This window comes from Anolis sagrei, chromosome 6 (assembly GCF_037176765.1).
Source record: "Anolis sagrei isolate rAnoSag1 chromosome 6, rAnoSag1.mat, whole genome shotgun sequence".
NCBI lineage: Eukaryota > Metazoa > Chordata > Lepidosauria > Squamata > Dactyloidae > Anolis > Anolis sagrei.
The window spans coordinates 129,837,899-129,864,976 of record NC_090026.1 but is presented as its reverse complement, the minus strand read 5'-3'; the positions used below and the strand labels follow the sequence as shown (position 1 = coordinate 129,864,976).

Genomic DNA, 27,078 nt, shown 5'->3' with positions numbered 1-27,078 from the left:
TGAGGAAGAACTTCCTGACTGTGAGAGCCGTTCAGCAGTGGAACTCTCTGCCCCGGAGTGTGGTGGAGGCTCCTTCTTTGGAAGCTTTTAAGCAGAGGCTGGATGGCCATCTGTCAGGGGTGATTTGAATGCAATATTCCTGCTTCTTGGCAGAATGGGGTTGGACTGGATGGCCCATGAGGTCTCTTCCAACTCTTTGATTCTATGATTCTATGATTCTATCCGCCGGGAAGTGGCAGCCAATAGTGAAAGGACCAAGGCAGAGACATCTCCAGCTCATCCCGTTTGGGTATCAGCCAGCACGTCAAAGACTTAAATCCAGACATAGTTTTCTAAGATATACAGAGACACTCGCTGGAACGCCTCAGCAAGCGAGAGTCCAAAAGTGGCAGGCTCAAACCCAGAACCTCAACCGGTGGGTGATACCAAATGAGAGACTCCCCCCTGGGCACACAGAAGACTGGGTGACTTGGAAGGCGCTGAACAGACTGCGTTCGGGCACCACGAGATGCAGAGCCAACCTTCAGAAATGGGCTACAAAGTGGAATCCTCGACATGCGAGTGTGGAGAGGAGCAAACCACTGACCACCAGCTGCAATGCAACCTGAGCCCTGCCACATGCACAAGGGAGGACCTTCTTGCGGCAACACCAGAGGCACTCCCAAGTGGCCAGATACTGGTCAAAGGACATTTAATCAACTACCAAACTCACAAATTTTGTATTTTGTCTGTTTGTTTGCTTTGTTCTTTTAGAAATGTAATATAATTGACTGGTTGCCCTGATACGGCAAATAAAATAAATAGGCAGCTACATTGCGAACTCAGAACACGCTGCTATCAGCATTAGTCCACACCTCCTGCATTCCAGAGTGGCGTATAACATATGAGGAACTACGCTGCATCCATTGCACTCTGCACTAAGATTTATGACTTCTCTAGGAATGCAGATTCCCTTCATGGTTCAGTTCCACACAGGAAAAACACTTGGCACATAGCATTACATTTTAAGCATACAAAAACACTTTGAAACACATTTCAAAACACATCAACAAAAGCAGAGCCAAAAACTGCATTGGTTTGACAGGGTAGTAGATGTACAATGAGCCGTAACAAAGAAATATGTCCATCTCGAAGTGTAAAAAAAAAAATTGGATAGAAAAGTCTGCAGGAAACAATAACAACATCATCATCATCAACAACAACAACAAAACTATGTCTCTGAAACCCAAGATCAAATGGTATACAGGCTCCATAAATTTAGCTTTTACAATGTCTAAAACCAATTAGGAAATGACATGTATAACCCAAGAACAAAAATCACAGTATTGCATAGCGTCGTCGTCATCATCATCATCATCCTCATCATCATCATGGGGACTCACCCACTCAGCTGTCTCCTCCAGGTCTGGTAGGGATCAAAGAGGCATTCGGAGAGGTGCAGCGTGTAAAGGGTTACTTTCTCCAGCTGACTCTTGCAAGGCAAAGGCTGAGGGCTTTTCAGCTGCCAAAGACACAGAAACACACATAAAAAAACTTAGTTAGTCCTCAGACTTGATGGTGTTTTTCTATCAAAAATGCAAAAAAGCTTCCCTCCTAATCAAATAGCTACTTGACATACAAGCATGCCATTAAGCAAGCTTTGATCAGACAGGGAAAAATCTCAGATGACCAATGGGGATAACTCATAATGCATTTGATAAGAAGAGTGTGCAAAACAATCCCCAGGATTCCACAGCACTGAGCCATGGCACTAAAAGTGATGCCAAACTGCATTCATTCTCCAGTGCAGATCAGTGATTGCCACACTTTGGATTCTCATCCAGCTTGGTAAACAGTGGGGAATTATGGGAGTTTGAAGTCCAAAACTAATGGAGGGAGGCAAAGTTTGGCAACTCCTGGAGATGTATCTGGAGAGGCTTGCAGGGAAGGGAGGTCTGCAAGAAGCAGTGGCCAAAACCAACTCTGCAGGGTTGGTACATGAGGACACCAATGCCACCCATTTCTTCTCTAGGGCCTCCTAAGCAATGGAATGCAAGTAGGAAGCCCCCCAACCCAATGTTAAAGCGTAGGAAAAGTGCAGGTACCTTTTTTGAATAAGCCGACAACAAGCTGACCACTTCGTGGACGAAAACCGGGGGCCGTTCAGCTTGGACGTTTTCTAGATTCCTGCAAAAGAGAAGATACGGCAATGAGAAGGATCCGTGAGCCCCATCTTCTCCAAGGTGAACTGAACCACCTCAAGTGGGCTCCACAGGACACACAGAAATGCTGGACCACTCTCTCAACCACCAAGTCTGACTACACAGATAAGCCATTGAAATCCACAAGAAGCATGTGGACAATTTCAACAGAAAGGAGGAAACCATGAAAATGGACAAAATCTGGTTACCAGTATTTTAAAAACCCTCTAAAATCATAACAGTAAATAAAGACAGAGGAGCTCCAAGACAAGAAACAATAAGGGACAGCTAATCACCTCTCAACAAAGGATTCCCCCAGGCAGTAAGAAGCCAGACTTTGAAAACTGCTAGGCCATTCAATACTAATCAAGGCGGCCAATTGAAACATTCACGCCTACCTCCAACAGGCAAGAGTTCTTTCTCCCACCCTGGACATTCCACCCTGGACATTCACAAACCTCTAAAGATGCCACTAGCCACAGATACAGATGAGACGTGGGAGAGAATACTCCTGGAACATGGCCATGGTCAAGAGAAAATATTACTGGGAGATGGACATACACCCCGAAAAACTCACAGCAACCCAATGAGGAGTCTTCCTTTGAAGCCATTGATTGTCGGAGAGACGCTGGAGAGGAAGGGTCGGCGCACGGTCTTTTGTCGCTTCTCATTTCTTGACATGGATAGTCATGTCTCACCAAAGAGGAAGATGCACAAAGCACCTCAAGGCAAGAGCATTCGAACCCCGCCTCCATCCGAAGAGAGGTAAAAGGGGGAGTGAGCATCCTCGAGCATCCTCTTGCCACCCTTCGGAAGCAGGCATTTGCATATAAATGAGTCCTTGCATACAAAGGCAGGGCAAGATGCAAATCCCCGGGAATCTCAAGCTCCCAATGAGAAAGCGAGTCAAGTCACCCTCAAGGATCTGGAGAGGCTTTCTTGCAAACGTAGAATGGAATCACCACAAAAATGAAAACATTAAAAATGTATTGTTGTTGATGATGATTGAGAAGGACATGCTCAAGAAATTAGGAACCTCCAGGTCACAATATCATGCTGGAGGACCTACAATTGGCTAGAGGAATATATCATCTTGAGGATTCTCTCGGTCAATGTTTCTCAACCTTCCTAATGCCACGACCCCTTAACATTGTTTCTCATGTTGTTGAGGCTGAACACGGAACTCCCTGCCTTCAAGCTGATCTGACCTGCAGCAAGGAGTTCCTCAGTTCTCCATTGCCCCACTTGGGCCAACCGCATGAACGTAGCCACAGCAGCAGCTGCAACTCAGGAGCCTCCTCATTTTTTTGCCTTTTGCCCTTCCTAACATTGTAACTAACCCCCCCAATAAAAAGTATCAGTTAATTGTAACTTATCTCTCTCCATAGTGTACTTTGTGTCCCTTTACTGCCTCAAACTGCATTCCCTTAAACCGCTGATACAGAAACCCCTCGGGCCCCCGTATCCACGAGTCAACGGATCGCTTCAAAAATGGTGTCAATCTGCACACCAAAATCCACACTTCTGGAAGAGGTTAACTAGAGAATCATACTGGAGGACCTACAAATGCCTAGAGAACCATTCTCTGTAGGCATCTGGAGGTCCTCCAGTGCAACCCTTTGGCCAATTTCTGCCGGAAGATGACCACAGAATTGCCTCGCCTCGTCCTGAAGCCAGGAGAAAGCGGGGGAGGCGGCAGGCGACGTGGCTTTGGGGCTGTGTCGCCTGCCGCTTCTCCACACCCCGCAGGCCGGATAAATGCCCTCGGGGGGGCGGGGGCGGGACTGGCCCGTGGGCTGTAGTTTGAGGACCCCTGCACTAGACGTTCCTCAATAGTACAATTCTGCAAATGTGTTGACCATTTGCAGAATGGGATCTCTAGGTCCTCCAGAGCAAGCCTATGCTCACCTTTGGCCGGAGGTTGACCACAGCGGGTTAAACCGCTGAGGTGCTGAACTTGCTGACTGAAAGGTTGGTGGTTCAAATCCGGGGAACAGGGTGAGCTCCCGCTGTTAGGCCCAGCTTCTTCCAACCTAGCATGCAAATGTGAGTAGATCAATAGGTAATGGCAGGAAGGTAACGGCGCTCCATGCAGTCATGCTGGCCACATGACCTTGGAGGTGTCTATGGACAACACCGTTAGCGATCAAAGAACAAGGAGGGAATATGATCAAAATGATTTGTGGATTGAGTACCTGACTGTTAAGCCTAGCCAAGTGTTAGAATCCCAACCAGTTTACCAAGTGTTAGAATTTCTGGGAGTTGAAGGCCACTGACCTAGAGGTTCCTCAACAGTCCATCACTGGCATAGGTTGATCACTGAATCACACTGGAGGACCTAGAGAGGCCTCAACAGTACTCTTCTGCTAGGGATTGAACAAACAATTGCACACCAAAATCCAAAATTCCTCAACAGTATACTTCTAGAAGAGGTTGACTAGAGAATCACACTGGAGGACCTACAAATGCCTAGAGAACCATTCTCTGTTGCATCTGGAGGTCCTCCAGTGCAACCCTGCCAAAAGATGACCACAGAATTGGTCATCTGCTGAAAGATGACCGCAGAATTGCACTGGAGGACCTACAAATGCCTAGATAAGTGTTCTTTCTATGGACCTCTAGGTCCTCCATCATGACGTTAGGGTCAGCCTCCAGTGAAGGTTGACTCTCAAGTCAAAGTGGAAGAACTAGAGAATCTGCAGGCACTCAAAACTCACAAATGTTAAACGTGCCAATGTCAACAAACAATAATATCATTTACAAAGTGTCCAGAAACCTAAATCTCAGTGCTATACTTTGGTTGCATTCTCCATCCAATACTGTAATGTTTTCTTCCGCATGGTCTCTGCAAAAGGCTCTCAAGAACAGGAACGTTCCCTTCAAACCTCAAAAGTCTTATCTAGCCCCGGTTTCCGTTTTTAACTCATCGGCTGCGCAGCGATGTCTGTGTTTTTAATTGTGCGCTTGATGTGAAAGCAAAGGGTTCCGTGCCCCAAAACGAGCGCGTCAATTTCTCCTGAGCTTGACAATGTGCCTCTGAAGGGAAATGATTTAACGGCGAGTCTGGCTAATATTACCAGCGAACACACCCACACAGGAAACATATACAGCATATTAAGTACAAGTTCAATGCACGCTAGCATTATGAAAATGCACAGGAATAGGAAATGTTGAGCTTTAGCAATGCAAGAAATATCTGGGGAGCGTTGGGAGATAGCTGCTCCTTCCAAGCTGCCCAAAACAACAATAGTTGAGCTGAACGCTCAGGAACCTACCCAAAACCCCCAAAGAAAACCCCCCGATTGTGCCGGTTAGAAAACTCCCACCTTTTAATTTTAGCCGGCACACCTGCTTCTCACATCTAGGGAGTTTCCCAGTGGCCCAATTTAATTCCTCGCTTGCAATATTCTGTGTTCTGCTTCAACCCCAGGAAAGCTCTGTAGGAAAAGCCACGGCCTAAATTGAACTACCAGCTCTCTCAAGAAGTTGTGCAATGGATCAAGGGAATCCTCCATTGATATTTCATCCTTTTCCAGCTGTTCCATCATCAGATATTTCCAATAATTCCAAAACAAAGATGCGTCCATGGGTGACACCACGTGAACTATCATACTGGAGCGCAAGTCCAATATGCTTAGAGGACCTGAGTTTGGGAAGTAATGCTTTGGGTCACAGTCCCATCCTCTTTGATCAAGTGTTTTGGACTTTCACTCCTATCATCCACAGCTCCTTTGGCCAATGGTCAAGGAGTCTGGGAGTTGAAGTCCATGTCGTACTCCAGAGCAGGAACACCTCGTGACACCACACCAACTTGGTAAAATCAGCAAGCAGTTTATTGAAGAATATATGTAGGCAGGAAGGCTGAGTAGTAGAGAAGATTTTTAATTAAATTATTTAGACGGGGAAATATAGAAAAATAATCCCAACGCTGCTCAGTCAAATTATAACAATGACACCTCCACTACTGACTAGCTCACTAAAAATATAAAGGTAGTATGGTTGTTGAAGCCAACTGTATATTTAAAAGCTAGGAACTGGGAACCACTGGAACTGAGAGGTTTAAATGATTCTTCAAAAGATTTCCGGTGCCACCATATGAATAATAAACAGGTTGAGGTATTATTGAGAGGTTGTTCAGTAACGCACTCTGTGTCACTGTAGGTTTCTTAGAAGCTGCTGAAAGCTGACTGGAATAATGCTTTGACCACAAAAGTATTCACACTGAGGCTGGTATAAGCTGATAAAAATAACAAGAACATTTATTGAACAGACTTGAATAATTCAGGTACAAAATGCTTATTGGTTTGAGTAAAATACTGGTACAAAAAGCTTGTGATTACGTTTGAGTAAAGATCTTAAAAAGTCCTGGGTTACAAGTCTTAAAAGTTACAACACAGAAAATTACTTCAGGAAATGAATCTCTTAGGAATCTAGCCAAAACCCTGAACTAGCCTTTCTTAGGAAATGAACAGACCACTAAAGGGGTGTTGTTCCACACAGTATTCCAGCTATATTTCCTATAGGTATTCTACACAAAATACTGTCCCAAACTTCTTCTTCAAAACCCAAACTGCTCTCACTAACACCAAGCTTCAACTCTCTACCCTTTCCAAAACCCAACCGGCAAACTGGGAACCCAAACCTCAGTTTTAAAAGTGAAGGTCCAATATATAAAGTAGTTCATAAACTTCAAGGAAAAACAAGATCAACAAGTACATAAAAATCAATGAAACTAGGCAGTCGAATCCATGAAAGAAGACAGCAGGAAAATTTTATAGACAAATCTTAAGCTTGGCAGAAACTTGATACATGAAACTAAGAGCACTTGGAAGCAAGACGGTGATCAAATTCCAATGTTGACCTGATTGAGGCAACTCTCTTCCATGAATCATTATAAGGCTTTTTCAGATGCCAAAACTGAAAGGAAAGAATTTCTCTTGACCTTCTCACCAGATAAAGGTTTGTTATCTCTCTTTTGCTGTAGACAAACTGATCACCTCAGTTTCTGAAGACCCTGCCTCTGTTTACTAAAACTCTGCTTTCTATCTAAGTTTTCATTATCTTCTCTCTCATTAGCTTCTGCACCCGAAAAATCATCTTCAGACAGCTGTCCTGAGAAAAGCTGAGAAGGGCCTCTCCCAAGAATGTGGCCTTGTGAATCTTCCTGGACCAGTTCTGGCATCTCATCAGAAATTAACTCAGGGCCCAGCGAACCCTCATCCTCAATGCCAACAGACCCCAGCCCACCATCATGAACACTATTCCCATTCCCATAATGAGGTGAGGTGGATCTGTAATTGGTTAAATGGACGAACCCAGAGGGTGCTCATCAATGCTTCCTCTTCATCCTGGAAAGAAGTGATGAGCGGAATGCCGCAGGGTTCCGTCCTGGGCCCGGTCCTGTTCAGGATCTTTATTAATGACTTAGATGAAGGGTTAGAAGGCAGGATCATCAAGTTTGCAGACGACACCAAATTGAGAGGGAGAGCCAAGACTCCAGAGGACAGGAGCAGGATTCAAAGCGATCTTGACAGACTAGAGAGATGAATGGCCAAAACTAACAAAATGAAGTTCAACAGGGACAAATGTAAGATACTCCACTTAGGCAGGAAAAACGAAATGCAAAGAGACAGAATGGGGGACGATGAGGCCTGGCTCGAGCAAAAAAAAAGCCAATGCGATTCTGGCCTACATCAATAGGAGCCTAGTGTCTAGATCTAGGGAAGTCATGCTACCCCTCTATTCTGCTTTGGTTAGACCACACCTGGAATATTGTGTCCAGTTCTGGGCACCACAATTCAAGATATTGACAAGCTGGAATGTGTCCAGAGGAGGGCGACTCAAATGATCAAGGGTCTGGAGAACAAGCTCTATGAGGAGCGGCTTAAGGAGCTGGGCATGTTTATCCTGAAGAAGAGAAGGCTGAGAGGAGATATGATAGCCATGTATAAATATGTGAGAGGAAGCCACAGGGAGGAGGGAGCAAGCTTGTTTTCTGCTTCCCTGGAAACTGGGAGGCAAAACAATGGCTTCAAACTACAAAAGAGGAGATTCTATCTGAACATGAGGAAGAACTTCCCGACTGTGAGAGCCATTCAGCAGTGGAACTCTCTGCCCCGGAGTGTGGTGGAGGCTCCTTCTTTGGAAGCTTTTAAACAGAGGCTGGATGGCCATCTGTCAGGGGTGATTTGAAGGCAATATTCCTGCTTCTTGGCAGGGGGTTGGACTGGATGGCCCATGAGGTCTCTTCCAACTCTTTGATTCTATGATTCTATGAACATCAGCATGAACATCAGACACAATCACAGACTGAACAAGCTGACATACAACAGTCCAAAAGACCCAAAAGACCAGAGATTGGCTTCCTTTGACCAGAAGTGAAGCTCTTCGGGGTTCTCCAAGTGTTTTGCAGTTTAACTCCCAAGAGTACGACCATTTTGGCCAATGGTCAAGGGTTCTAGGAGTGCAAGTCCAAAAGTTCGAATCCCCACTTGGCCATGGAAACTCACTGGACGGATCACACAATTGTAGCCCCAGAAAAAATACCCAATAGACCCACCTTAGTGTAAACGTAAGTTGGATACGACTTGGAGGCTAGCAACAACAACAACAACCACAAAAGTGTCATCTCCTTGCTCTGCAGAAACTGCTGCTTGATATGAGCCAAACTTCTCTGTTAACTATCCTGTTTTGTATATTTAAATACTGTGCTATTTTGGGATTTTTCCTAACACAAAAAGTCTTGAAGGCTCAGAAAGAGACACAATCCTTTGGGTTCTCTTGCAAAAGAGACGAATTGTGGGAGTTGCAGTCCAAAACACCTGGAGGGACAAAGTTTGGCCAAGCCTGATCTAGACAGTCTCCTCCTATCCATGCACTTTTGGAGGATAATACTCCCAAGAGTATTATCCGTGCGTCCTTTCCTCATCTCCCCAGACTTGCTTTGGAGGCTTTCCTGACTCACATTGTTCCAAAGACCTCCACAATTTCCATTTATGAATTTTGAATAGGTTGGAAATGGTGAAAGAGAACCCATTATCTGCTGAGGTCTTTATCTCTCGCTCACAGGCTTTTCTTTCCCCAATTCTGTCAAAATCTGGCCAAGAATAGCTCCCTGTGCACTGAAAGTACCCCGGGGAACCAAGCCTATGGTGCTTCGGATGGACATAAACACGGAGAAAGAGCAAAAAGGATGGGTTATTATTGGCACACAATGGCGAGGGAGCTGCCTGGGCTTCCCGAAGCCTCTCCAAAAGCGGCCCAAGGCCAGAAATGGTCAATTAATGGCTGGAGGGAGCGTGACGGCGCGGCTCTTGTTCCGTCCCAAGAGGCAGAAAGAAGGGGAAAGCAGAGGGCAAACGGGGTCAACGCTCTCTGGAAAAGAATGCATTCAGGTTTGCAAATTTTACAAGGCAGGGATGGCAAAATGAGAGCACCACAGTGGCATGAGTGCGCAATAGCCCAAATGCAAGACAGCGGAACGAGTGTACAATTGCTGGACACGTATGCAACAGAGGAAAAACCATGCAAGAAAAGAATGGCTTTCAGCAGCATGCAATGGCACAAAAGTGTCCATATGGAGAGAAAAAGACGGGTATAAATAAACATAAACCTAATAACAATAGCAGAAAGTGTGAGCCACAACATAATGAGCATGACACAGTAGAACGAGTGTGCGATGGTGGAACAAGTGAACGATACTGGAATGATAGTAATAGTAATAATAATAATACAATAGATCATATCCTCAGCTGCTCCAAGAAGATCGCACAGACAGACTCCAAGCAGAGGCACAACACCGTTGCTCAGATGATTCATTGGAACTTGTGCCACAAACACCATCTGCCTGCGACAAAGAACTGGTGAGATCGCAAGCCGGAAAAAGTTATAGAGAATTAACCCGTCAAACTACTCTGGGACTTCCGGATTCAGGCAGACAGAGTTTTGAAGCATAATACTCCTGACCTCACGATTGTGATAAAAAAAGAAGTATGGATCGTCGATGTTGCAATCCCAGGTGACAGCAGGATTAACGAGAAACAAATGGAAAAGCTGACACAATATGAGGAGTTAAAGATCGAACTGCAAAGACTGGCACAAACCAGTCAAGGTGGTCCCAGTGGTGACTGGAACACTGGGTGCAGTGCCTAAAGACCTTGACCTGCACTTAAACACAATCAGCGCTGACAAAATCACCATCTGCCAGCTGCAGAAGGCCATCTTACTGGGATCTGCACGCATTATTCGCCGATACATCACACAATCCTAGACACTTGGGAAGTGTCTGACGTGTGATCCAATACAACAACCAGCAGAGTGAGCTTGTCTGCTGTAGACTCATCTTGTTGTGTTTCAAATAATAATGGCAGAAAGTCTTATTTATTTATTTAGCAATTTTGTATACCGGTCTTCTCCCCTCTATCGGGGACTCGGGCCGGTTTCCAACAATAAAATCACAAAACAATCATTAAAACATCATATAACATAATTCAATTAAAACGTTATAACAGCAAAATGCAATCACATAATAACAATGGTCAGTCGTCATAGTGAATTTGTTGTCCATCATTCATCGTCATTTATCCAATCACAGAAATATTGATTCACTCGTCAAAAGCCAAACCCCATAGCCAGGTTTTCATCCGTTTTCTGAACGACAGAATGGAGGGGCAGTTCTGATCTCCAGTGGGAGAGAGTTCCAGAGTCGAGGGGCCACCACAGAGAAGGCCCTGTCCCTCGTCCCCACCAGACACGCCTTAGACGATCTTAACAACCTAGATGGTTCATAGGGGAGAATCCGTTCGGACAGGTAAACTGGGCTGGAGTCGTTTAGGGCTTTATAGGTTAACACCAGCACTTTGAATTGTGCTCGGAAGCTAATTGGCAGCCAGCAGAGCTGGTGCAACAGAGGAGTAGTATGCTCCCTGTACCCTGCTCGTGTTAGCATTCTGGCTGCCACACGTTGGACTAGTTGGAGCTTCCGGGCAGTCTTCAGAGGCAACCCCACGTAGAGAGCGTTGCAGTAATCTAAACAGGATGTAACCAAAGCGTGGTTATCCACAACTAAATGAGCCTGACACAGTATAACGAGTATACAACAGTGAGCCAAGTGAACAATAGTGGAATAATAATAATAATAATAATAATAATAATAATAATAATCTTTATTTATATCCAGCTTTTTCTCTTCATAAGGAGCAGTTAACATGAATAAGTGTATAATAGCAAAGTGAGCACACCAACACACAAAAATGGAATGAGCATGCAACAGCAGAACAAGTGCACAATAGAGAAAATTGTGACACACCAGGATGGGTGTGTAGTAGTGAAACAAGGGCACAACAGCAGGATGAGTGTGAAACAGCAGAACAACAGTGGAGTGAGTGTGCCACAGTTGAAAGCAAAAGAGCAGGATGAGTGTGAAATAGCAAAACAAGCACACAACAGTGGAAAATGTGAAAGAGTGGATGTCCAAATGAAGAATGATGGTGAACTGCATAATGAGCACACAACAGTGGAATGAGAGTGAAATAGCCAAACAAATGCATAATAGCTAAACAAACACACCACAACAGAATGAGTGAGCAACAGAAAACAATTTGCAAAAATTGGATGAGTGTACAATAGCAGAACGTGGAATGAGTGTGAAACAGCTGGATAAGTGCACAACAGTGAAAATTCTGAAACAGTGGGATGGGTGTGTAGCAGTGCAACAAATGCACAACAGCAGAAAGAGAACAACAGTGGGATGAGTGTGAAATAGCAAAACACTGGAATAAGTGCAACAGTGGACTGTGCAAAAGAGCAGGATGAAGGTGCAATGGCAGAAAGGATGTGAAATAGCAGAATGAGCACATAACAGTGGAATGAGTGTGCAACAATGGACTGTGCAAAAGAGCAGGATGAAGGTGCAATGGCAGAAAGGATGTGAAATAGCAGAATGAGCACATAACAGTGGAATGAGTGTGCAACAATGGACTGTGCAAAAGAGCAGGATGAAGGTGCAATGGCAGAAAGGATGTGAAATAGCAGAATGAGCACATAACAGTGGAATGAGTGTGCAACAGTGGACTGTGCAAAAGAGCAGGATGAAGGTGCAATGGCAGAAAGGATGTGAAATAGCAGGATGAGCACATAACAGTGGAATGAGTGTGCAACAATGGACTGTGCAAAAGAGCAGGATGAAGGTGCAATGGCAGAAAGGATGTGAAATAGCAGAATGAGCACATAACAGTGGAATGAGTGTGCAACAGTGGACTGTGCAAAAGAGCAGGATGAAGGTGCAATGGCAGAAAGGATGTGAAATAGCAGGATGAGCACATAACAGTGGAATGAGTGTGCAACAATGGACTGTGCAAAAGAGCAGGATGAAGGTGCAATGGCAGAAAGGATGTGAAATAGCAGAATGAGCACATAACAGTGGAACGAGTGTACAACTGTGGAAAATAAAAGAGCGGGATGAATGTGAAATAGCAGAACAAGCACACAACAGTGGGAAGAGTGAAAAAGTGGGACGAGTGTACAAAAACAGAACGAGCACGGCAACAGAATGAGTGTGCAACAGAAAAACAATTTACAAATGCAGGATGAGTGTACAATAGCAGAATGAGTACACAACAGTGGAATAGGTGTGCAATAGCCAAACAAGTGCATAATAGCAGAACAAGCATACAACAGCAGAACGTGTGTGTGACGGCTGAACAAATGTGGAATGAACATGCCATACAACCAAAGCCGGCATGGGAATTGTGGGAGTTGAAGTCCAAAACACCTGGAGAGAGGGCCAAAGTTGGCCCAGTCCTGACGCAAAGGCATCTTTTTCTTCAAAGAGAGTGAATCACAATTATTGTGAAAAAGCAAACTTATCTCGAGACAATTCCGCATTAGGAGAATTCCTTTCCTAATGCCACAAAGTCATATTACTGCCTCCTTGAACTATTAGGCATCTATCAGAAGTTTCTGGACTGGGACCCCCACGATCCCTACCCAACCAGATGGGAGATGTAGTCCCGATCGTCCAGAGTTCCCTAGGCCAGCCTCTCCATCCTGGTTTCTGTCTCTCAGGCCGTTGAGAAAGATGTCTTTTGGCCTTGGTTTGCAATTCTGACGAAAAGGCTTGCCACCATCCGAACCCAATGAACCGGATCTCTTGCAACAGCTCATCAAGCGCATTATCATTTCTGTGCAATTAAAATTCTCTCCTTTATCCAACCCTGCCATCAGCAATTGCTTCACTGGGCTTCGCTTACGGAAAAATACGTGGTTTCCTGCTTTGAAGCGTTGGGGTCAAAAGAACCAATTCCAGCGAGCCGGAGTAAGAAGGAAATTATTATTATATTATATTATATTATATTATATTATATTATATTATATTATATTATATTTCCATGCTCCTTTAATTGCAAAGACAATAAGCCACCAAAATGCAAAATAACCTAGAGTTGCAAGATGGTGCATTACAAAAATCCACACCTATCTTGCATCCACATTGCAGAATTACACCACAATTGCATCCACACTGCAGAATTATACCAGATGCATCCACATTGCGGAAATATATATGCATCCACATCTGTGGAATGATGTCCAGGGTGGGAAAAAACCCTCTTGTCTACAATTGGCCACCTTGATTAGCATTTAATGGCCTTGCAGCTTCAAAGCCTGGCTGCTTCCTGCCTTGGCGTGGGGTGTTCAAAAAGTTCTAGAATCAGGACGGTAAATAAAGAGCAGCACTTAAAAAAAAAAACAGTGAAATTCCAGACAGGAAACAATCAAGGCCAACTAATACCTCTCAACAAAGGATTGCGCCATGCAGCCATGCTTTGAAGCTGCAAGGCCATTCAATGCTAATCAAGGTATCCAACTGCAATATTCACACTTGCCTCAAACCTCTCAACAAAGGATTTCCCCAGGCAGGAAGCAGCCATGCTTTGAAGCTGCAAGGCCATTCAATGCTAATCAAGGTATCCAATTGCAATATTCACACTTGCCTCAAACAGACAAGAGTTCTTTCACCCTGGACACAGTAAATAAAAAACAAATCTCAAACACAGGGGAACGCCAGACAAGAAATAATCACACCTAATCACCTCTCAACAAAGGAATTTCCCAGGCAGTAACAAGCCACACTTAAAAACTGTCAGGCCATCAAATGCTAATCAAAGTGGCCAATTGAAACATTCACACCTAGCTCCAACAGACAAGAGTTCTTTCTCTCACTCTGGATATCATTCCACAGATATATAAACCCATTTTTCTAGTTTCCAACAGAACTCACAACCTGCCATAGATGTGGGCAGAATGTCAGGAGATAATGCTTCTGGAGCATGGCCAGACAGCCTGAAAAACTCACAGCAACCCACAGACAAGAGTTCTTTCTCCCACTGTGAATATCATTCCAGATATATAAACCCAATTTTTCTAGTTTCCAACAGAACTCACAACCTCTGAGAATGCCTGCCATAGATGTGGGCGAAATGTCAGGAGAGAATGCTTCTGGAATATGGCCAGACAGCCTGAAAAACTCATAGAAACCCAGTGATTCTGGCCCTGAAAGCCTTCGACAATAATATGAATTGATAATAATAGTGAATACATTTATAATACAGTGAAGAAGAATAATGATATGAAAAATAAAAAAGTAAATAATAAGAAGAATAAACGAAAAAGGTAAGTAATAGTACTGAGGTTAAAATTATTAGTAGTAATAATAATAATAATAATGATAATAATAATCTATTTGCTTTATTTCCATGCCACCATTCTCCCGATATAGGGACTCAAAGCAGCTAACGACAAATCATTGTATATAATAAAAGTACATCCTGCGACCGTCATCAAATGACCAATAAAGACCAAACTTGGCATACAGAACCGCCATTACCCACTTTCTCTAATAACCTGGGCAGCGTCGGGTCCCCAAGCTAGTATGACATAATACAAACTGAAAACAAAATATGGGTATGTAAATAAAAGCAAATTAACTCTTCGTGTCATGCAAATATTTAAATATATAATTTTATTATTAGCATTTCTTGCAAAAAAAATCCCACTTTTTTTGATACCAATTGAACTCTTTGTGTCATGCAATATAATAAATATTTAAATATATTTCAAAACTAAGCATCCATTGCAAAAGTCTCATTTTTTTGGTACCAACAAAGAGTCTTGCAGGATCCGAAAACTAGCACAGTTTGGGACCCAAAGGTTGGAGTTTCTCTGCGGTCAAACTCAAAGGGCCAGAACGGCCATAGAAGGGAGGCAGTACCTGCAAATGATGATGAAGAACTTGACCAGCAAGAGGGCCTGGTGGAGGCCAGCTTCGGCCACTTCTTGGCGGGAGACCTGGGAGACGCAGTGCGCCAGCTGTTGGGTCAGCACCTGCAGGACGTCACGGGGAAGCAGGGGGATCTCTGAGACCGACTCCTCCGGCCTGGGGAAAAACACACACAACACACATGAACTGGCTCCGGTCTCATGGGTCACCAAGTCTCATGCGCACCTCCGTTTTCAAAACCATGAAACCAAAAAAGTACAGTGTTCCCTCACTTATCGCGGGGGTTCCATTCCAGGACCACCCACGATAAGTGAAACTCCGCGAAGTAGAGACGCCATGTTAATTTTAATATTTATACATTATTTTATATATTTGATATATTTTTTCTTACCCGTGCTTCCTTACCTGTCTCCCGGCCCATGCCAAGGGCGCCTGCCTGCCTCCCTGGCCTCCGCAGAACCTCCGGAGCCACGCAGGCAACTGTTGGGGTTCAGCCTGAGTTTGAACTTGAACCTGATTCTCTGTTTGTTCCTCCTGATGCTAATGAAAGTATATTTACTGATGCTAATGAAAATGTACTTCTTAATGTCAATGCTCCTGAAATCAGTGAGGAAGAAACTTCTGTAGATTTGGAAAATGAAATTACCAGTGTTCATGAGAATGTTTCAGAGGGAAGCCATGACCTTTCACTCCCTTCTGCACCTGGGAACCTTAATGAGAATAGAAGGGGCCAGATCTGACAAGACAGGAGTCAATCACTCAGCTTACGAAGGTCTTCCAGATTAAAAGAAATACAAACAACGGCTTCAAAGCAGGGAGGCGTTTCACGAAACCAATTCCTCGGCTGTAAGTGCCTTCCGCCAGGCTGACTTTCTCAGTTCAGGCATCGTTTTAGATTGATGAAGACCTTGGCAGTTCTCCCAGATTCCCTGGCCATCGTCTTGAAAGATTTCTAGGACATCAAGTACGGTTAGTGGATTGCTAACAGGTTCCAGTATTTTACAGTGTGGCTTTGGGTTTTGATCTTGTTCATGGAAATTCATGTTTGCTGATTTTGTTGTGGCTTTTGACTTGCATTTTTCCTTTATTTTGTAACCATTTTTCTTCAATAAAAAGGATTGTTTTTCACAGTCAAGTGTGGTGGATAGTTATCTTAGGGCCTCGTTTCCTGCTCTGGATTGCAACAGCAGCAGCAGGCCAGGGAGGCAGGGGTCTCTGGCCTCCCTGGATGTAAACATTTAGCATTTTTAGTAAATATTTAATATTAATATTTTCAAAAAACAGCGAGGGAGGAAAGAGGGAAGAAAAGAAGGATATAGACTACTGCAACACACTCTACATGGGGCTGCCTTTGAAGACTGTCCGGAAGCTTCAAATGGTCCAACAGACGGCAGTGAGATTGCTAACAAGAGCAGCGCTCAGGGAGCATACAACTCCTCTGCTGCGCCAACTCCACTGGTTGCCAGTCCGCTACCAGGGACAATTCAAAGTGCTGGCCTTAGCCTATAAAGCCCTAAACCAGTGGTTCTCAGCCTTCCTAACGCCGCAACCCCTTTATATAGTTCCTCATGTTGTGATGACCCCCAACCCTAAAATTATTTTTGTTGCTACTTCATAACTAGAGTTTTCTTACTGTTATGAATCATCATGTAAATATCTGATAGGCAGGATGTATTTTCATTCTCTGGACCTTGGGATTTGTAGTTGCTGGGATTTATAGTTCACCTATGATCAAAGAACATTCTGAACTCCACTAGAGATGGAATTGACCCAAACTTGGCACACAGAACGCCCATAACCAGCAAAAAATAATGAAAGGGTTAAGTGAGCATTGGCCTTGAGTTTGGGAGTTGTAGTTCACCTATCTCCAGGAAGCACTGTGGACTCAAACAATGATAGATCTGGACTAAACTTGGCACGAATACTCAATATGCCCAAATGTGAACACTGTTGGGAGTTTGGGGAAAATACACCTTGACATTTGGAAGTTGTAATTGCTGGGATTTATAGTTCACCTACAATCAGAGAGCATTCTGAACCACACCAACAATAGAATTGGGCCAGACTTCCCACACAAAACTCCCATGACCAGCAGAAAATACTGTGTATCCTGATGGTCTTTGGCGACCCCTCCAACACCTCATCGCGACCCCCCCAGGGGTCCCGACCCCCAGGTTGAGAAACACTGCCCTAAACGGTTCTGGCCCAATTTACCTGTCTGAACATATCTCCCCTTACGAACCATTGAGAACTTTAATATCATCTGGGGAGGCCCTGCTCTCGATCCTGCCTTGGTCACAAGTACATCTGGCGGGGACAAGAGACAGGGCCTTCTCAGTGGTGGCCCCTCAGCTATGGAACGCCCTCCCTAAGGATATCAGATGGGTTTCCTCCTTTTTAACGTTTCGGAGGAAAGTTACGACGTGGCTGTTTGAACAAGCGTTTACAAATGTTGAGTGACTGATATAGGGAACGGAATGACCAGACGATGGAATTGGACAATGTTTTAACAAGGAGACGCTAATGATGTTGGTTTTAGTGTTCTGTTGTGGTTAAATATTGTTTTAATTTGTATTTTGATATTATGTGTACTGATTTGTTGTAAACCGCCTTGAGTCGCCGATAGGCTGAGAAGGGCAGTATACAAATACAGTAAACAAAATAAATAAATAAGGGTGAAAGGGAGAAATGGGAAGGATGGAAGGAGAAAGAGGGAGAGAGGGAAGGAGGGAGGAAAGAGGGAAGGAAAGAAAAACAAAAAGGGAGGGAGGGAGGGAAGGATGGAAGAAAGGAAAGAAGGGAGGGAGGGAGGAACAAGAGAAGGAAGGATGAAAGGAAGGAAGGGAAGGATAAAGAAAAGTTAGAAGGAAGAAAGGAAGGAAGGAAGGGAAGGAGGAAGGAACAAAAGAAGGAATGAAAGGAAGGAAGGATAAAGGAAAGTTAGACGGAAGGATGAAAATAAGGGAGGGAAGGATAAAGGAAAGTTAGAAGGGAGGGAGGGAGGGAGGGAGGGAGGGAGGGAAGGAGGGAGGAACAAGAGAGGAAGGATGAAAAGGAAGGAAGGGAAGGATAAAGGAAAGTTAGAAGGAAGGAAGGAAGGAAGGAAGGAAGGAAGGAAGGAAGGAAGGAAGGAAAGAAAGGAGGGAGGGAGGGAGGGAGGGAGGGAAGGAAGGAAGGAAGGAAGGAAGGAGGAAGGAACAAGAGAAGGAAGGATGGGAAGGGAAGGGAAGGATAATTAGAAGGAAAATTAGAAGGAAGGAAGGAAGGACGGAAGGAAGGAAGGAAGGAGAAAGATGGAGAGAGGGAGGAAAGACAGAAGGAAGGAAAGACAAAAGGGAGGGAGGGAAGGATGAAAGGGTGGAAGGAAGGAGAAAGGAACAAGAGAAGGAAGGATGAAAGGAAGTAAGGGGAGGATAAAGGAAAGTTGGAAGGAAGGAAGGAAGGAAGGAAGGAAGGAAGGAAGGAGAAATGGAGAGAGGGAGGAAAGACAGAAAGAAGGAAAGACAAAAGGGAAGGAGGGAAGAATGAAAGGGTGGAAGGAAGGAAAGGAGGAAGGAAAGAGAAAAGGAAGGAAGGGCGAAAGGGTTGAAAGATAAGAGAAAGAGGGAGGGAAGGAAGAAGGAAAGAGAGTAGGAAGGAAGGATAGGATGGTGAGAGACGGGAGGGCCTGAGAAAAGAGTCCAAGTAGCTGCATCCGGCTCTCAGGCATGGGTTTGCCTATACCTGGGTTAGACTACAACTCCCATACAACTCTCAGACAAGGAAAAAGTTGCATTTGTTGAACCCAAAGCCCAAAATGGCCGTCCGTTTGGATACAGATCACAAAATGCAGTGGAAGCTTTTTCTTTGGGAGCTTTTAAGCACAGGCTGGAGGGCCATCTGCCGGGAGGGCTTTGTTGGTGTCTTTCAGAAAAGGGTTGGACTGGATGGCCTTTGGGAGTCTCTTCCAACTCTTTGACTCAATGTGACACTTGCCCAGAGAAATCCTTAGAGATGGGGAAAGAGAAAAAGAACGGCACCCCAGAAGGCTCTTCCTGGGCCGTTATTGCACCAGGGGTTCCTGTTTGGCAAGGCGGCGAGCGCAGTGTGGAAATGACACAGATCCTCCCCGACCGCAGGCAAAGAGAGCATCCAAAAGCGAAGCAGGGAAAGGGAAAAAGAAGCCAAAGGTGGGAGACAAAGGGCAAGCCGTTTTGGAAAGCGGAACTTTGTTGGTGCCTTGCCAAGCTTGCTGGGCTGAAAGGGTGCGCATCATGCGATCCCCACAGACCTGCAGGTTCCCAAGTTATCATATACAGTGTGCTTTCTGAATTGTTACCAGAGGGTTCCCACGAGAGAGAACAGCAAGATAGCAAGCACCGCACCTGCAGAAATTAATGAGCAAGTAGATAACAAGCAAAGAGATAGACGGGAAGAGATCAATCAAAACAGGAGAGCCGAGCAATGGCTTCGGCACTCTGCCAGGCTCCGACAGAAAACGATAAAGAGAAACCAATTTCTGAACGCTAGTGACCTCGCTAACGAGGGGATAAAAGTCCCAAGTTTAGGATATGTAGTCAGATGAAGCATTGGCAAGCCGAAATACAACACCGCCTGAGCTCTGCAAGCGCAGCATTTTTCCGAATGAAGCAGAGAGTGTTTGAGGACCGGGACATCCGTAGGGATACCAAGGTGCTTGTTTATAAAGCTATTGTCCTCCCAACCTGCTCTATGCCTGTGAGACGTGGACTGTCTACAGACGTCACATGCAACTCCTGGAACGTTTCCATCAGCGCTGCCTCCGGAAAATCCTGCAAATCTCTTGGGAAGACAAGCGGACAAACGTCAGTGTGCTGGAAGAAGCAAAGACCACCAGCATTGAAGCGATGGTCCTCCGCCACCAACTCCGCTGGACCGGCCACATTGTCCGGATGCCCGACCACCGTCTCCCAAAGCAGCTGCTCTACTCCGAACTCAAGAACGGAAAACGGAATGTTGGAGGACAGGAAAAGAGATTTAAAGATGGGCTCAAAGCCAACCTTAAAAACTCTGGCATAGACAGTGAGAACTGGGAAGCTCTGGCCCTTGAGTGCTCCAGCTGGAGGTCAGCTGTGACCAGCAGTGCTGCAGAATTTGAGGAGGCACGAGTGGAGGGTGAAAAAGAGAAGCGTGCCAAGAGGAAGGCGCGTCAAGCCAACCCCGGCCGAGACCGCCTTCCACCTGGAAACCAATGCCCTCACTGCGGAAGCAGATGCAGAGCAAGAATAGGGCTCCACAGCCACATACGGACCCACAAGAATATTGGAAGACAATCATCCTCGGAAAGCGAGGGATCGCCTAAGTAAGAAAAGTAAGTGTTCAGAATCCTGCTAAATTCTCGTCCTTGTTTCATGGAAGCCTTGCTTTGAAGATTCATGCTAAGACACTTCTTGTTCAATGGTTTTGATTCCTGGATTTCATGATTGTTTACCCAAGCCTTGGATCAATGTATTCCTGATTTTCTGGACTGTATCAGAGATGTGTGGACTTTGTTTTTATGGACTTTGCTGAACTCTACCTTGGACTAATTTGTTCCTGCTTATCTTCTTACCTAATTGGGTTTACCTATTCCTTTACAGTGCTTTTTTACTTTGCTGCTTTTTACTTATCTTCAATAAAAGGATTGTTTTTCCTACTCAACGTGTAGTGTTTTAAAGTTAGTGGGTTATTCCTGTCCTGGAGTGCAACATATACAAGCCGTCCCTGAATTGTGTTAATAATAACAACAACAACAACAACATTTATTATTGTGTTTGTTATTATGTTTATTTATACCCTGCTTTTTCTCTCCACAACAAGACTCAAAGCAGCTATTGAACTTCATTTGTTGACGTTTATTTTGTTAGTTTTGACCAATCAGTTTTCAAAGAAGTTAAGGCTATTTTGAATCTGAATTCTGGGGGAATTTATTAGCCATCCCTCCTATTTGTGTCTCCTTTGCAACTACAATTTGGTTTTTTATGCTATCCTGCAAAAGGTACAGAATTCAGACCGTTCCCATTCATGCCATAGGTATTTCATGCTATGGTTTCTGGAAACAGTAACTGCCGTTCCCCAAGCGTCCATGTCTCCAATGGGATAAACATTTACCTTCTTGGTTCCAGCGAATGCACCGCAATGATCTTCTCAAAATTTGCAACGAACGCTTCCAGCCATTGCTGCAGTTTTGCCAAGTCTTTCTGGAAAAGAGCAGAGAAAGCAGAGATCAGAAAACATTGCATTTACACTGCAGAATGAATGCAGTTTGACCCCACTTTAACTCCAGTGGCTCACTGCTATGTAACCCCGAGATCTGTAGTTTTATAAGCTCTCTAGACTTCTCTTCTTTCCCATCTTCGTCACTATGATACTTCATGTTGTTGATGGGAAGCTTCCCACTGGAGTGGAAATCATCTATTGGACTGATGGCAAGCTATTTAACCTCAGCAGACTGAAAGCCAAAACCAAGGTCACAACATCCGTTATAGAACTCCAATATGCTGATGATAATGTAGCCTGTGCACATTTAGAAGATGACCTACAAGCCACTCTTTGCAGAAGCATACGAGAAGCTCGGCCTCTTATTGAACATCGAGAACACCAAAGTGCTCTTCCAGCAAAAGGCACCAGCCAATCCCTCTCCAATGCCAGAAATACAGATTAATAGTGTGTTTTCATTTATTCAGAAAAATGCTGTGCTCGCAGAGCTCAGGCAGTGTTGTGTTTCGGTGTCAATGTTGACTTTTGTGGAGGGGTGGCTGCCAAGCTGGTGACCATTTTCACCAGCTTGGCAGCCACCTGTCCACAAAAGTCAACATCGACGCCAAAATACAACACTGCCTGACCTCTGCGAGTGCAGCATTTTTCTGAATGAAGGAGGGAGTGTTTGAGACCTGGGACATCCGTAGGGAGACCAAGGTGTTTGTTTATGAAGCTATTGTCCTCCCAATCCTGCTATATGCCTATGAAATGTGGACTGTCTACAGATGTCACATGCAACTCCTGGAACGATTTCATCAGCGCTGCCTCCGGAAAATCCTGCAAATCTCTTGGGAAGACAAGCGGACAAACGTCAGCGTGCTGGAAGAAGCAAAGACCACCAGCACTGAAGCGATGGTCCTCCGCCATCAACTCTGCTGGATCGGCCACGTTATCTGGACCCTGGCCGTTGAGCACTCTGGCTGGAGGTCAGCTGTGACCAGCAGTGCTGTGGAATTTGAAGAGGCATAAATAGTGGGCGAGGGCGAAACGTGCCAAGAAGACGACGCATCAAGCCAACCCTAACTGGGACCGCCTTCCACCTGGAAACCAATGCCCTCACTGTGGAAGAACATGCGGGTCAAGAATAGGGCTCCACAGCCCCAATGGACCCACTGCCAAGACACCTCACATGGAAGGCCATCATACTTGGGACAAATATGGCCTAAGTAAGACTTATCTTACTGGAAGAGTTTGGCAGGTATTGACTTTGAGTTTGGGAGTTGGAATTCACCTACATCCAGAGAGCACTGGACTCAAACAATGATGGATCTGGACCAAACTTGGCACAAATACTCAATATGCCCAAATGTGAACACTAGTGGAGTTTGCGGATAATAGACCATGACACTTGGGAGTTGGAGTTGCTGGGATTTATAGTTCACCTACAATCAAAGAGCATTCTGAACCCCACTAATAATAGAATTGGGCCAAACTTCCCACACAGAACCACCATGACCAACAGAAAACACTGGAAAGGTTTGGTGGGCATTAACCTTGAGTTTTGGAGTTGTAGTCCACCTACATCCAGAGAGCACTGTGGACTCAAACAATGATGGATCTGGACCTAACTTGTCACGAATACTCAATATGCCCAAATGTGAACACTGGTGGAGTTTGGGGATAATAGACCTTGACACTTGGGAGTTGTAGTTGCTGGGATTTATAGTTCACCTACAATCAAAGAGCATTCTGGACCTCACCAATGAGAGAATTATGCCAAACTTCCCACACAGAACCCCCATGACCAACAGAAAACACTGGAAGGGTTTGGTGGGCATTGACCTTGAGTTTGGGAGTTGGAGTTCACCTACATTCAGAGAGTACTGTGGACTCAAACAATGATGTATCTGGACTAAACTTGGCACAAATACTCAGTATGCCCAAATGGGAACACTAGTGGAGTTTGGGGATAATAGACCTTGACACTTGGGAGCTGTAGTTGCTGGGATTTATAGTTCACCTACAATCAATGAGAATTCTGGACCTCACCAATGATAGAATTGGGCTGAACTTCCCACACAGAACCCCCATGACCAATAGAAAATGCTGTGTTTTCTGATGGTCTTTGGCGACCCCTCTGACACCCCCTCGCGACCCCAAAGGGGACCTGACCCCCAAGTTAAGAAACACTGCCCTAAAGTTAGACACAACACCCTTTTCATGTGTTTAGATAATTCTATGCTGCCATACAGCACAGCTTGAAACTGCATTAAATGGTCTATAATGCATGGTATGAGTCCACATAACGACGGAAATAGCAAATAAACACCAGCAATTGGATTTGGGAAGAGGCAACGCTCCATTACCAAAAAATATCTGCTTTTTCCAAAATACAATAAAGACATTTCAAGGTTGGAACTATATAGGTTAAGGCCATGGCGCCAATGATTGTCTTCTCTCCGGGGGAATATTTATTTTGCAATGAGAAACGAGGATCCAGCCTGAACTGTGCTTTGATTGAGAGTAAATTGGACGTCAACACAGCAGGCTTCCAATATGGAGAGGTGAATCTCAAAAGCCATTTCCCTAGGAAGCATTTGCGATGGCAAAGAAAGGGGGTTTCTGCAGCAAAGGTCAAACATATATACTGTATTTCTCATATTATCTCACAAAAGACAGGCAAGGAAAAATAACTCAACTCTTACACATACAAAAGGAAGTACCACCGAGTCTCCCTTAGTCCAAATCACGTGCAAAACATTGCAAATCTGAAATACTCCAAAATGCAAAAAATCTGCGTTGCCATATAATGCAATTCGAAAAATTAAATTATATGGTCAATGCAGAGTCTTATATGCAACTAGCCATCCCCTGCCACGTGTTGCTGTGGCCCACATGGGAGTTTTGGCCCAATTCTAACGTTGGTGGGGTTCAGAATGCTCTTTGATTGTAGGTGAACTATAAATCACAGCAACTACAACTCCCAAATGTCAAGATTCTGTTTCCCCCAAACTCTGCCAGTGTTCACATCTGGGCATATCGAGTCTTCATGCAGAGTTTGGTCCAGATCCATCATTGTTTGAGTCCACAGTGATCTCTGGATGTGGGTGAACTACAACTCCAAAACCAAAGGACACTGCCCACCAAACCCTTCCAGTATTTTCTGTTGGTCATGGGAGAACTGTGTGCCAAGTTTGGTTCAATTCCATCATTTTTGGGGTTCAGAATGCTTTGTGATTGTAGATGAACTACAAATCCCAGCAACTACAACTCCCAAATGTCAAGATTCTATTTTCCACCAAACTCCGCCAGTGTTCACATTTGGGCATATTGAGTCTTCATGTAGAGTTTGGTCCAGATCCATCGTTCTTTGAGTCCACAGTGATCTCTGAATGTGGGTGAACTACAACTCCAAAACCAAAGGACACTGCCCACCAAACCCTTCTAGTATCTTCTGTTGGTCATGGGAGAACTGTGTGCCAAGTGTGGTTCAATTCCATCATTTTTGGGGTTCAGAATGCTTTGTGATTGTAGGTGAACTACAAATCCCAGCAACTACAACTCCCAAATGTCAAGATTCTATTTTCCCCCAAACTCCGCCAGTGTTCACATTTGGGCATATTGAGTCTTCATGTAGAGTTTGGTACAGATCCATCATTGTTTGAGTCCACAGAGATCTCTGCATGTAGGTGAACTACAACTCCAAAACCAAGGGCAAGACTAAAGACCTTGTAAAACTACAACTCCCACGCTTCCACAATGCAGTTTTTCCATCACAAACTGCCACGTCTTAATACTATAAGACGATGGCGAGGCAAGACTAAAGACCTTGCAAAACTACCACTCCCAGACTTCCACAATGCAGTTTCCTCATCACAAACTGCCATGTCTTAATGTTACGAGATGATGGCGAGGCAAGAATAAGACCTTGCAAAACTACAACTCCCAGGCTTCCGCAATGCAGTTTTCCCATCACAAACTGCCACGTCTTAATGCTACGAGATGATAGCGAGGCAAGACTAAAGACTTTGCAAAACTACATCTCCCAGGCTTCCACAATGCCGTTTTCCCATCACAAACTGCCACGTCTTAATAGAATAAGATGATGGTGAGGCAAGACTAAAGACCTTGCAAAACTACAACTCCCATGCTTCCACAATGCAGTATTCTCATCACAAACTGTCGCGTTTTAACATATGAGAAGATAGGAGTTGTAGCTTGGCGAGGCAAGACTCAAGACCTTGCAAAACTACATCTCCCAGGCTTCCACAATGCAGTTTTCTCATCACAAACTGCCATGTTTTAATGCTATGAGATTATAGGAGTTGTAGATCGACAAGGAAAGAGATAAGACCTTGCAAAACTACAACTTCCAGGCTTCCACAATGCAGTTTTCCCGTCACAAACTGCCACATCTTAATGCTATGAGATGATGGCGAGGCAAGAATAAGACCTTGCAAAACTACATCTCCCAGGCTTCCACAATGCAGTTTTCTCATCACAAACTGCCGCGTTTATATGCTATGAGATGATAGGAGTTGTAGCTTGGCAAGGAAAGAGGCCCAGGCTTCCACAATGCAGTTTTCCCATCACAAACTACTACATCTTAATGCTATGAGATGAGGGCAAGGCAAGACTAAAGACCTTGCAAAACTACAACTCCCAGGCTTCCCCAATGCAGTTTTCTCATCACAAACTGCCATGTCTTAATGCTATGAGATGATTGGAGTTGTAGTTTGGCGAGGCAAGACTCAAGACCTTGCAAAACTACAACTCCCAGGCTTCCACAATGCAGTTTTCTCATCACAAACTGCCATGTCTTAATGCTATGTGATGATTGGAGTTGTAGTTTGGCGAGGCAAGACTCAAGAACTTGCAAAACGACAACTCCCAGGCGCCCATAGGATTGAGGCCTTGTAGTGGCGTCAGAGCACATCAATTCTGCAATGTAGACGGACCGCTAGCCTTGCACCCAGACGGCATACTGACGGAGAAATGCAAGCCAAACTTTCATTAAAGAGACCCAAGGGAGAGAAAAGCTGATTTCCGTTGTGCGTTTCGATGCTTCCGTCTTGCAGTGATGCTTCGAGGCAAGTAGGCAAAGAACTACACATCCCAGGACTGCTAAAACCTCGCAGAGGAGACGAACGTCTCCTCTGCGAGGTTTTAGCAGTCCTGGGATGTGTAGTTCTTTGCATACTTGCCTCGAAGCATCACTGCTAATGTTTTGCAAAAGCAAAACAAAACAAGAACCAACGTTTTGCAAAAAAAAGTTCGCATTGCCAAGGGTTACCTGTCCGGGAAAGGTGCGCCATATCGGAGGACTAACCGAGCGCTCCATCATCCACCTGCAGCTCATCCATTCAGGCAATGGGTCCGAGGCTGGGGACGATGGGACGCAGGAATCCTCGCAAGAGAAAGCGC

General features: G+C 44.7%; 1 protein-coding gene across 1 annotated transcript in view; it reads right to left on the bottom strand.

The window, feature by feature from the left end:
* NBEAL2 (neurobeachin like 2) overlaps positions 1-27,078 on the bottom strand; it is a 248,250-nt gene that overhangs the window by 117,521 nt on the left and 103,651 nt on the right. Inside the window, exons 2-5 of the mRNA XM_060782698.2 lie at positions 21,565-21,653; positions 15,448-15,612; positions 2,085-2,166; positions 1,383-1,501 (exon numbers count right to left, since the gene is read on the bottom strand). Of these exons, the coding sequence (XP_060638681.2) occupies positions 1,383-1,501; positions 2,085-2,166; positions 15,448-15,612; positions 21,565-21,653 (455 nt within the window). The remainder of the gene's footprint in view (positions 1-1,382; positions 1,502-2,084; positions 2,167-15,447; positions 15,613-21,564; positions 21,654-27,078) is intronic.